Below are 12,870 nucleotides of genomic sequence, written 5' to 3'. Positions count from 1 at the left end.
ATTCCTCCAACACTACACACTACTATTAAATTCTTTAAAATTTAATGTAACCTCCCCCATATGTATTCATTGAAAAATCTTTTAAATGGGAAGGGCTTGTGAGAGTTTTCTCCCCCAAGAAGAGCAAGTAAAGCAGGAAATGAGCAAAACTTTGTTGAACTCTCCACACCAGGCTTGGAGGTTGAAAAGGGAGACGAAAAATATCAATATATCCCAAGGAATGGAGGTGGTTGTGGCAATACCAATAAAGGAAAGAAGGCAGAGTCTCCATGGGCTGCTGCACAGACACCACGAAGCACCACCCTTTAACTGGCTGAGAAGGCTTAGCAGAAGAAACAGCCCATGGGCTTCTAACAGATGGAACACCAATTTTGCTGAAAGCTGCTGCCACTTCCACTAAACTTTAGTTTGGAATGTGCACCACAGCTCTCATCCTATGATCTTTAGCACTTCCCTGTAAGACCTCTGGGGACTCACACCCTACACTTCAAGAAAAAACAGAATGTTTTCTTTAATCTCACCCACACCACCTGTTCACATTAGTTTCTTGAGCCCTTACAGATGTGGTCACCTCTCATATTTTGACTAGAAGTTGGTGATCACAAAGCAACTTCATTCCTAATTACCACCACTCCGCACTTCCCCATCCTCATCCCCCTTGCACCCCAGTTTCCCCCTTGACCACCTTGTGTGTCCTTACTCTTCCAACTCACCTCCAAATCAGGTGTCTCATACTGTCCAGTGACTTTTCTGCATCCCAAATTTCAACACAAAACCAACACAGTCCATTCTTCCTGTCCCTAACTCCAACCAAAAACACATACAATGTGAGTATCTAATTTATTTACAATGAAAACTATTCAGGTAAACCTAGGGGGCTTTCAACTATGGGATTATAAATATCTAGTCACCAAACAGCTTAAAACCAAGAAGAAAATGCAGCCTTTAGGGACACATACTTCCACAGAAAAGGTTTTACTGTGGCTATCATTTTCTAAATTAATTCATACTGATATTATTGAGATTATAAACCCCCAAAGAGACTCTTAGTATACATCATGTAACACTCCACACTTCTACTCAAGACTGTATCTTTATCACTTGTTACAGCAACTGTTCCATGATTAGATCCTGCACCACATTCAGTGAAGAAAAAGATTAGCTTTACAAATAAAATGCATAGTTTAAACACATCTTGAAAGTGCTACAGTACTGGGGGTGGGGGTGGGGGTGACATGAACAACAGGTAAAGCTAATTAACAGAGATATATACACAGAAACAGGGAATACAGGCCTCAGAGAGTACATGATTATGTCACCCTAATCAACAAAAGAATAAAACAGAAGTTCCTCTAAGCAAGGATTTTTGTGGATCAACATGCAAAAACACACATTTATTTTTAAAGGTGAGTAGCACAGCTCTGTGTTATGTTAAAAGAGAAAGGCAAGCTAGATAAAACTGTATAGGGTCATACACCGTGAAGATTTTGTATATACACGCAAAGTTTCATATGCAAACACAAAGACTTGAAAAACCTGGTTTTCTGAATTTCAGTGGCATCTGAAGAAAATGAAGAATACCATCCATCCATCCCCAGAACAGAAACCAAGAAATCATAAATCTAGAAACAACATACACTGAAATACACCACACTCTCTCCCACCTCCAGTTTATTATTTCTTGCTGGTTAATACACACCTGGACAGTTAAGAATGACTGTATTATTCAATCTATTTTGTGTCTCATTCATTATGTTGAAAAAAAATTCTTTCAGGAGAGAACTTTCCTAACACATCTATCTATATAAAGCACTCTAGGGCTTCCCTGGTGGCGCAGTGGTTGAGAATCTGCCTGCCAATGCAGGGGATACAGGTTCGAGCCCTGGTCTGGGAAGATCCCACATGCCACAGAGCAACTGGGCCCGTGAGCCACAACTACTGAGCATGCGCGTCTGGAGCCTGTGCTCCGCAACAAGAGAGGCCGCGACAGTGAGAGGCCAGCGCACCGCGATGAAGAGTGGCCCCCGCTTGCCACAACTAGAGAGAGCCCTCGCACAGAAATGAAGACCCAACACAGCCATAAATAAATAAACTTAAAAAAAAAAAAAAAAAAAAAAAAAAAAGCACTCTAAAAAGGGCTGAAATTGAAAAACAATGACCTGAAATAGGCAGAGACTTTGAAAGCATGGACATGATCAGCAAAGCCCCCCCCACCCAATCTATGTTCTCCAAATTCCTGCCCCACTCTTCCCATTAGGTACCCATTAAGCTAGAGAAAACTTCTCACACCCTGTTCAGGAATGCTATCAGCACAACCATGTTAAGAAAACCAAATGACTGCAGGAAGAGTATTTGCGATACTTTTGAATGACTAGAATACTTCTCCTTCCAGGAAGTGTGGCTAAGAGTGTGATTATTCATATAAATGCACTTCAACTTACCAGTGTGTAAGAGTCCAAGAGGTAGATAAGACATGAGCAACTGTTACTCCGTATCACTCCACTTTAGCAAAAGAAATGAGAAAAGGCACTCCCCAGAAGGTCCCAAGTACAACATCACCAACCTAACTTTTTACCAGGACATTAATGAGGCAGCAATGAGGCTAAATAGAGCCTGTCCACAAACTAGAAAAACAAAATGCTGTGGTGTGGTCTGCCCTCATCCCCCCTTCTCCCCCAACCAGAGTGGTCACAGCTGCAATCCATGATCTTTCCCAGGACATTCTTCTGCCCTAACACAAAACTGCACCTGTCTATAATACAGGACATTTGGTACAGTTGAATGAACAGATGCAGTTAGCTAGTACTACATCTTCTTCCTACTGCATTCTTCCTTCCTCTGGTGAACAGCTGCGGTCACAAATTCAGATGTCAGGCACTGTTTGCAGCTCTGTCCCCTGGCCTCAAGGATGACATGGCATTTTCATTCATCTTGTTCCATTCCCTCAGTCTGGTACATCACAGATCAGTTTGGTTTTGCCCACTGCTGCTGGATATTCCAACATACTCCACCTTCCCCTGTATACAAGGACTTGAATTTACCCGAAAATCCAATGCATTTATCCCTAATCATATATCAAAAGCTGTCATATGAGATTTATATTTGTGAATCTACAAAAGTCATAGTCCAAGGTGAATACCTTCAAAAATTCTCTCACTAAAGAAAAAAAGAAAAGAAAAAAGATTCTGTATTAGTCCAACGTCTCCCTGTATAGGCCTCTGAGGTTGCCAGTTTAATAGACTTAAGAAAGGGGCAAAGATGACTGACCCAAAAGCTAACATGAAAAAAAAAGTTCAAATTATAGACTAACTTGCACTGAAATTTTAATTCCCAAAACTGATCAAAGGAGCACTTCCCAGTAATCTGAATTAACAACAGGACTGCTTCCCCCTTTGGAAATAAAATATGTTGGAGCTGGAGGGAATAAAAAAACACAGAGCTAAATTAAACAAGCCCCACATTTTCAGAATATGAGAGAAAACAGGGATCTAGAGAACTCACAAGAAAATAAGCTTGAACGTCAACTGTTTCTTAATAAAACTAGAAAAAAAGAAAAAAAAATAGGCTTGAAAATCCTGGTTGCCTATCAGGTCAACATTCTAGAAGAGCACTGTCCAACAGAACTTTTTGGGAGGATGAAGTGTTCTGTATCTGTGTTCCCCACGGGGTGGCCACCAGCTACTGAGACAGAGAGTGCTTAAAATATAGCTAGTGTAACTCAAAACTGAATTTTTAATTTTATTTAATTTTAATTAGTATGAATTTAAACTGCTACATGTAGCTAGTGGCTACCATACTGGACAGAACAATTCTAGAATGCAGTCTTAGATTCTGGTTATTAAAAACTTCAAATAAAGCTGCTTAACCTCCCTTCTGCATTGAACACACATAGGAAATTTCTTCCTTATATCTAAATATCTCATTCAGCAACATAAGTTTGTTACATAGGGACCCAGCCCAAAGCAGCCTCAGCCTGTTTCTCAAAGCCCCTACCAGAACCGAGTGACATCAGCGTCATCCACCCAGTTGGAATGAAGGCCCTCTTTTGCAAACCACTCTGACACGAAGTCCCACAACAAGCCTGAATCTGGACAGTTTTTTAAGTGTCTGATTAAAATTATACAAGTTTTGAGTTGTGACTGGTCAAATTCCTACATGTAGCTTTGATGAGATACTGAACTTAACCTTTCTTCAAAAGAAAAAAGAACTTTTAACCTCAATCTTGATCTATAATTATTGTGGTAGTTCAAAATTTTGCATCAGTTTGCACAGACACACCTCCGTATGACCTAATAAAAAAATCCAAATTATATTAGTTCTCACCATCTTCATACTCTGCCCTCAATAAATAATATTTAATACACTAGGGTTTCATTTTAAAAAACTTTATTCAAAGAATTCTTAGCCCTCTGATTTTTCCAGCTAGAAAAAGGTTAACCTGTAAAACTTAATGTTAACTTTAATACTATTAAAGACTATGACGAGATTTTTAGTCAAAACTTTTCAGCAGACTTAAAGTGCTATGTTCTCTTTTTTTGGGGGGGGGGCGGCGATGAGGGGAGGAGAGTGGTGAATGGGAAGGAGAAGAATGAATGGGGAGGAGAAGAGAATTATACCAAAAGAGCCTATGTCCTATATGTTAACTGGATCTAACTCTAAAAAGCTATTGTCTCAAACCAATGTAAACAAAGAACATGTTTTCTTAAAAAATAAAATTATCTCCCAGTGTTCCATCACTGCAAAGGGGCAAATTTTTCTGGATACCCAAATGTAATCAGGAAAATGGGGCAGACAGATAAACGTATTGACAGTGAATACTTCATATAAATCATGTTGCATCTTCAGATGCACACAAAACTCAAAAATGCAAAGTAAAACTGCATGACTCCTTGGTATTTACCCAAAGGAGTTGAAAACTTATGTCCACAAAAACCTGCACATGGATGTTTATAGCAGCTTTATTCATAATTGCCAACACTTGGAAGCAACCAAGATGTCCTTCAGTAGGTGAATGGATAAACTGTGATACATATAGACAATTGAATCTTAAAGTGCTAAAAAGAAATGAGCTATCAAGCCACAAAAAGACAAGGAGGAACCTTAAATGCATACTACTAAGTGAAAGAAGCCAATCTGGAAATGTTACATACTGTATGATTCCAACTATATGACATTCTGGAAAAGGCAAAACGATGGAGTAAAAAGATGAGTGGTTGACAGGGGTTGGGAGGAGGGAGTGATGAATAGGTAAGAGCAAAGAGGATTTTCAGGGCAGTGAAACTACTCTATATGATACTGTAATAGATACATGTCACTATAATTCATCCAATCCCACAGGCTGTACACCACCAAGAGTGAACCGTAGTGTAAACCATGGACTTTGGGTGATAATGACATGTCAATGTAGGTTCATCACTGTTACAAATGCACCACTGTGGTGGGGATGCTGATAATAAGGGAGGCTGTGCATGGGAGGGAGCAGGGGGTATATGGGAAATCTCTGTACCTTACTCTCAATTGTGCTCTGAACCTAAAACTGCTCTAAAAATATAAAATCTTTTTAAAAAAAAGTAAAACTGTGCAAATGAGCTGTTTTGTGTTTAAGAGAATGTTTAAGGGGGTTTTATAATCAGATGGATAACTAGTGACATCACTGGAATGAACATTCTACTGATTAACTAGTGATTCATGCTGTGTTCACATGGAATTTGAAAGCCCAGGTTAAGCTGGTTGAAGTGTGGCAACATGTTCCAATTGGGAGACAGAGATTGATAAATCAAAAATGAGTGTGAGGGCCACACACTACTAGGAGCCAACCAAACTTGCCATATAACTCACAGAGTGACAGAAACAGAGTTCTACATCAATTCCCAAGGCCTGGGCTCAGAGAAAATAAAAGAAACAATAAAAATAAATAACTTCTGTTTAAGCTAACTAGTCAGTATCTTGGTTGAATCAACTTTCTACCAGTAACCATTTCAGGAACAGAATTTATTTTGTAAGATTACTCTTGATCTCTGCCCTAACTCCATCTTTACTTAAAATTCATCATTATCTAGCAGATCTAGTTGGTAAGTAAAATGCTTCTCAACAGAATAGATCACAAAAATGAAATATTAATAAAATCTATTTCCCTGGGCTTCCCTGGTGGCGCAGTGGTTGAGAAGCTGCCTGCCAATGCAGGGGACACGGGTTCGAGCCCTGGTCTGGGAAGATCCCACATGCCGCGGAGCAACTGGGCCCACGAGCCACAACTACTGAGCCTGCGCGTCTGGAGCTTGTGCTCTGCAACAAGAGAGGCCGCGACAGTGAGAGGCCCGCACACCGCGATGAAGAGTGGCCCCTGCTCGCCGCAACTAGAGAAAGCCCTCACACAGAAACGAAGACCCAACACAGCCAAAAATAAAATAAATAAATAAATTTATTTATTTAAAAAAAAATATCTATTTCCCTAAAGAAAATGTACCCATGTAATATTTCTTTTATGACATGATTCATCAGAAAATAAATCTAACATCTTTTTTTTTATCAAAACAATGAATCGTTTACCTAATAAATCCTATATCTAAAATACTCCAGGGACTTCCCTGGTGGCGCAGTGGTTAAGAGTTCACCTGCCAACGCAGGGGACACAGGTTCGAGCCGCGGTCCCGGAAGATCCCACATGCCGCAGAGCAACTAAGCCTGTGCGCCACAACTACTGAGCCTGTGCTCTAGAGCCCACAAGCCACAACTACTGAGCCCGCGTGCCACAACTACTGAAGCCCGCGTGCCTAGAGCCCGTGCTCCATAACAAGAGAAGCCACCGCAATGAGAAGCCTGCACACCGCAACAAACAGTAGCCCCCACTCGCCGCAACTAGAGAAAGCCCGCGCGCAGCAACGAAGACTCAACGCAGCCAAAAATAAATAAATAAATTTATTTTTAAAATAAAATAAAATACTCCATTATTCCCTAAATATCAGACTGAACACTTATGTCTACTATACTTTAAATTTACTTATGAAAAGAATAACACTTCTCAAAGTTTCCATTAAATTACATTGTAATACAGATTGTCTCCAATTATAAAGGCAGAATATCAATAATTGTAATTAGATATTTATACTTAATATGCAGAATTTGAAAATAAAGTCCATCTTTCCCCCATCCTAATTAATTACCCGTTCTATCACCCTATAATACACTAAGGATATTCTTATTGTCTTCTTCCTGTCTTTTTTAAATAATATTCTAGATCTGCTCTCTCAAAAACTTTTGAAAATATCTATGAAGAATCTATATCCCTCAGTACATTTTGTAGCTTCAACTAATACCACTTATGTCTATATGATTTAAAAGTGCTTTTACATATGTATTTCCACTAAAGAAAATACACCAATTGACTATTTCATTTCAGATTTGACAATTATAAACTAGCATGACTTTCTGCATGATTACTGAATGCCTAAAATAAGCCAAAAAAATGCTCATGCTCATATTTCACTAAAAGTTTTAAGTCCATGTCTCAGGGAAAAAAAATATTTTTGGTCATTAACGCTAAAAACATTTATGTGCTATACAAACACCTTGCAACCTTAATAAATCCTCAACAATTTCCAAGGTAGCAAAGTTTCCCAGTGGTCTCTCTATAACACATTAATTACCTACACTCCATTTCACAATATAAAACCAAGGAGAAAACCAGAAATTTTGAGTGTTCGAAGCACTAACACATTTGCACTGCATGCTCCTCTTGGCATTCTCCTTTCTCATTGCAGTCCCACAAGACCCACCTGAAAGCTCTCCTGTGTTAACCAACCCCCACTGATTGGTGTCCTGAGTGGACAATGCTGGGCAGCAAGTCCTTCCGCCTAAGTCACTAGAGCGAAGAGCAATCCTAAAGGAACTGCCTTTAGTCCGCTAGTACCAGAACATTCTGCTAAGAGGCTCCTCAGCAAAGGGCTGGGTGTGGGCCCTGGCCAGCTGACTTCACAGACCTGCGGCTTCTGCAGAGTGCAATGCTGACTAAAGTTTCTAGAGAACACACTCACCTTCATGCTCGTGAAGGGAAAAGGCAAGTTACCTCCTGAATGGCTTTGACATCTACTTCTCTCCATCCTCCCTGGCCACTATACAGGTATAGTAATCCCCTGGGGATCACTCCTCCTGACAAGTCTTCTGTACCTCTGGACTTTACAACATGCCACAAACATATAGACACCACATTCACACACACATACACACACACAATCATACCCACATACACAGGCCACCCTCAAGATCATCCAGTAATCTTTCACATTAAAGAAAATCACCTCACAACCCACTCAAAGTTCTGCAACAGCTCCCCAGTGCACTCAGGATAAAAATCCAAAGTCTTAAGCATCACATATGGGGCCCTGTATCACCAACTGCTCTCACCATCTCAGCCTCATTTCTAGCTGACCCCTCTTCACAATCTACCAATCCTCTACAATGAACTTTCTTTTCAGCTGATCAAATGCGTAGTGCTCTAACATCCAGGCCTTCATCCAAGCTCTCCCCTCTGCCTGACAGAAAACACTCTTCTCCCTATTTCCATTCTCTCCCAATCTTCCTGCAGGCCTAGGCTGGCGTCACCCTCCAGGCTACCTTCCTCTACATCCACCTCAACTGGAGTAGGTGCCCCTCCTAACAAACCCTATTCCAAGCCTAACACACTTCATTGTAACTGGTGTTTTTACTCCTCTATGCCCCCTGCTCCCAGAGAATGGTGCCAGTGACCCTCTTGTCTACCATAATATCAGAGGCACTCAAATATGTGCTAAATATGTTATAAGTTTACTTAATGAACATAACATGAATGTAGCCCATGCAATAAGGGAAACATGTTCAAAATCAGTCATGATATAATGGAAACTAGACAGCAATTTCCTTATACTTTGGTATAAACTGCAAACTACACAGGCACCTTTAGGAAAGGTTAAAACATTACACATTAAAAAGAACAGCTTCCACCATAAAGATATTAGTTTCGCCTAACTCCTGTTAGGCAAATTGCAGTTCATAAAAAGTGCCATATTGAAAGTATCAAAAAAGCAGCCCTGGTTGCTTATAGGTCAAGTATGGCATCAGTGTAACTATTCCTCTCTACTACCAAACTCTCCTTGCATTACTCAGAACCTAGCTCAGTTTCTAAGTCTTGATGTAAATCTTTTAATGTGGGTTCCACTCATAATAATGGTCCCAAAGACATTAACGTGTTGCCAGGAAATAGACCTCTGATACATCCTGGGCATTAGCTGCCACTGGCAGCTACTTTCTCTGAGCCACATGTCTTCTTATGAGTTACAATCTGAGGCTTGTGACACCAGATTTTTCCAGGGCAGCAGACTGATGTCATAAACGTGATGGTACTAAGCACTCTACAGAGCTCATCAGCTCCACCCTGAAATCCCTGAATGCAAAGGCAAGTTTCCCGTCTATAAATAATGCCTGAGTTTTCCCATCTACAAATAAAGAGAGAATGGTTCCCACTTGATAAGATTCTTGTGGGAATTAGATTGCCTATGAAAGCACTTAGCAGACAACACAATTATTTTCAAGTCAAAAAGAAGGGGAGACTATAAAACCTAAGATATTTTCACATCTTCACAACTTTTGGTAACGCCGTAACTTATTTTTCGCTAATATCCTTTCACCAAGAAATTTTTGAGAAAGAAAAGGCTGAAAGATAAGAAAATGAGATTTTTTTTTTTTGTCATAACCTTTGGATATGACAAACTCCACAGAAATCTACACTAAGATCCACTTTCTAATCTTTCTCTGCACTCCCAAAAACCATAGCCTTAATTTCTACCTCAATCATACCTAGGATCTGAGAGACAGTAAAGATAAAATACTTCAATACATCTTCCCAAGATGCCCTCACCAGAAATAATCATTTCCTTACTGCCTGTATGCACCTCCAAATATACTGAATCTTTGGAAAATAAAACAAAACAAAAAAAGAGGTAAATCACAAAAGCTGGCCTTCAAAGTCTCCAGTTTCCTTACAATAGATCTAGAATCATAAGTTATGATGGAGGCACCTGTCTGGTAAGAGGGGTGGCAATCCATAAAAACTCCAAGTGTAACAAGGAGAATTTAAACTGTAACTACAGGTGGAAAAGTTCATTTCCCACCTCAAATATTTTCACTCTAACACAGGATGGCCAAGCAAGAATATAGGCTGGCCAAGGTGAATATTTTTATCATTTAAAAAAAAAAATGGGGACAGAAGGGAATTTGAGCCAGTTAAGCAAATTGGCTCTCACGTTCCTAAGCCTAGCTGACTTGAGGTTTTTTTTTTTGACAAGGGAATCTTACAGACCTTCTGAAACAAACGTGTTTTAAATACGGTGAGACCTCAACAGTCTTATAACTTTACCCAAGCCTGGGTTCTGGGCTCGCCTTTTAAAAATGGGTGACGTGTTAACAACTTCCTAAAAGCAAATGGGGCACTAGAATATAATTTAGGAAGTGATGATGCAAGTCTCTGGGGGACAGGGAGGAGGGGAGGTGAAAAAGTCAGAGGAAATACCCTCCTGGTTCCTGGGCACCAACTCATACCAAGGAGGGGAGGAAAGGCTGGCCTCCACAAGCCAAGGGAAGGGGGCACCCCAGCTCCACCGGGAGGTGCCAACGCCGCCCCCTCATCCCTGAACGCAGCCCTGCCCCCCTCACCAGTAGCCCGGGCGGCCCCTTTCGGCCCGAGCCTCTGGCAGGCGAGTCCCCGAGGGTGGCAGCGCACCCCATGCAAGGCCTTCTCTGCCCACCCCCAGCTCCCCACCCGGGGCCCCTCCCCAGGACGCGGCCCCTGCCCCCTCCCCGCAGGCCCAGCCTGGGCCCAGCCCCCAGCGTTCCGGCCTCCCCGGGCCGCGAGGCCTGCCCGGGCAGCCCCGGCGCCCGCGCCCCGGCCCCCGCCCCCACCCAGCCAGGCACTTACCCCCAGAAGCCGCAGGGACAGCGAGGCGGCAGACTGGGCGCTTTGCTGCGCTCGCTCCCGGCATCTCCCATGGTGCTCGGCGGCGGCGGCGGAGCTCGGCGGCGGCAGCGGTGGCAGCGGCTGGGCCTGGGCCCCGCTCGAAGGAGGAGGAGGAGGAGGCGGCGGCGGCGTCGGGGGTCTCGGGGCGGGGGGAGGGGGAGGGAGCGGGCGCGCGGGCGGGCGCGAGTCCGGGGCTCCGAGCCGGGATTCCAGGCCGGTCAGCTGGAGGCGGGCCGCACCACTCGGCCTTCGGAGATGGGGGGGCCGGGGGGAGTAGAGGGAGGGGAGCTGAGGAGGTGGGGCGTACGGGTGAACCGAGGACCACGGGGGAGGAGGGAAGTCCTGGCGCCCTCGGCAGCTCCCACCGCCGCTCCCAGCCAGAGTGATGTCCCGTGCGGCGGCGCTGGGAAGGACCTGAGGCGCCCCCCCCGACCTCGGCTTTAGCGTAGCGGCGGCCGCTGTGAAGCCACAGGCCCCGCTCGCTCCGTAACACCCTCCCCTCCCTCGGAGGCTGCGCTGACCGGACAATGGCCGCTCCGCCCCCTCCCCGCCTCACGCACCCCTCCCAAGGAGTCACAATGGTCTCGCCGGGGGGAAGCCGCCGCCAAAGCCCAGCAGCTGATCAGCTGGGATCCGGGTGTGCCACTTTGTTCAGCGCCTCAAAGGAAGAGGACGGGGCCGTGGGCAAAGCCGAGACCGTAGAGCTATCACTCAGCGACGGGCCTCGGAGGCTTTCCTATTCTTGGAACTTTAAAATCTTAAGGAAACTTACCTTCCCCTGTTTGAAGAAGGGGAGCAGGCTTCTGAGTACTCTGGGGCACGTTACCTCCCCCCCAAACGCGAATGGTACGCCCCAAGCGAGAGGGGGAGGAGCAGCTTAGTTGTTTAGGGTTAGTTGAACCAGTCCCAGAGCGGCGGCGAAGCGCCGCGCATGCGCTCGGAGAATCCCATTACCCGGCACGGGGAAGGACCAGGAGGAGAGCTTCCAAACCCGGAAGTGGGGCTCGGCCTTCCTGGGGCTGCTGGGGTCTTCAGCTATCCGAGAGGTCTACGAGCCCTCCGCTTTTGGTCCTGGACGATGGCGGAGGACATTTCTCAATGAACTGCTAACCCCTGGAAATCTCTCTTCCCAGGCCTCCCACACCCAACTCACTCTTCCTGTTCCACCCAGAGAACCGGTTTCTCTTTGGCAATGATGAACTTCTGGGAAACGTCCCTCCCCTCTTCCGCACCCGCAATGGCGGGGGGGGGGAGAGAGGCTAGTGTTTTGGTCAGGTTACGTGCCCCTCTAACCCCCTCGGTGTCCCCATCCTCAGAGACACAAGTCCACTCCCTATGCCTAGGCTAGGAGAACCTCTCTTCTTTCTGGAGTGGACAGTTCGGTTTTGGGAGGGTGGGTATGGCCAAATTAGTGATGGAAACTGGTAAGTGACCAAAAAGTTTGAGGCACTAAAAACCGAGTCCTTTAACGCTCATTGTCTTTTATCCTGAACCCATTCTGAGCTTCAACCAATCGTGAGAAGAAGGCGATTGTTAATCACTAATTTCAACAAGGAGCAAACTTCCACCAGACCTCTTGGAGAGGTGACCCATAGCTGAGGCCCTTATGGGTGGACTTCTCAGTCCCGGCTACTTCTAGGAAGGCTTCCTGGCTTTTTTTTTTTTTTTCCCGCCACAGCTGAGCGTGTACAGAGACCCTCTCGAACCCCATCCGGGGGCCCTTGAACCCCTTTTCTTGGGATAGAGAGGAGGCCTTGCCAATTGATAGCCACAAGCCCTATTGTAAGCAGGTGTTGCTTGCTTTCCCCTCCTGCCCCCCACCAATTAGTTTTCTAAATAGTCACAATTATTTAAAGTTCAGTAGATTTCTCTTAATGCCTGGG

General features: G+C 44.2%; 1 protein-coding gene across 1 annotated transcript in view; it reads right to left on the bottom strand.

The window, feature by feature from the left end:
- ZFAND3 (zinc finger AN1-type containing 3) overlaps nucleotides 1-11,496 on the bottom strand; it is a 314,683-nt gene extending 303,187 nt beyond the window's left edge. The window contains exon 1 of the mRNA XM_082347897.1: nucleotides 10,949-11,496. Coding sequence (XP_082204023.1) covers nucleotides 10,949-11,019 — 71 coding nt within the window. The 5' untranslated portion in view covers nucleotides 11,020-11,496. The remainder of the gene's footprint in view (nucleotides 1-10,948) is intronic.
- Nucleotides 11,497-12,870: the final 1,374 nt, after the last annotated feature.

This window comes from Balaenoptera borealis (genome assembly GCF_965194805.1).
Source record: "Balaenoptera borealis genome assembly, chromosome: 12".
Taxonomy (NCBI): Eukaryota; Metazoa; Chordata; class Mammalia; order Artiodactyla; family Balaenopteridae; genus Balaenoptera; species Balaenoptera borealis.
This window is presented reverse-complemented; position numbering and strand designations above follow the sequence as displayed.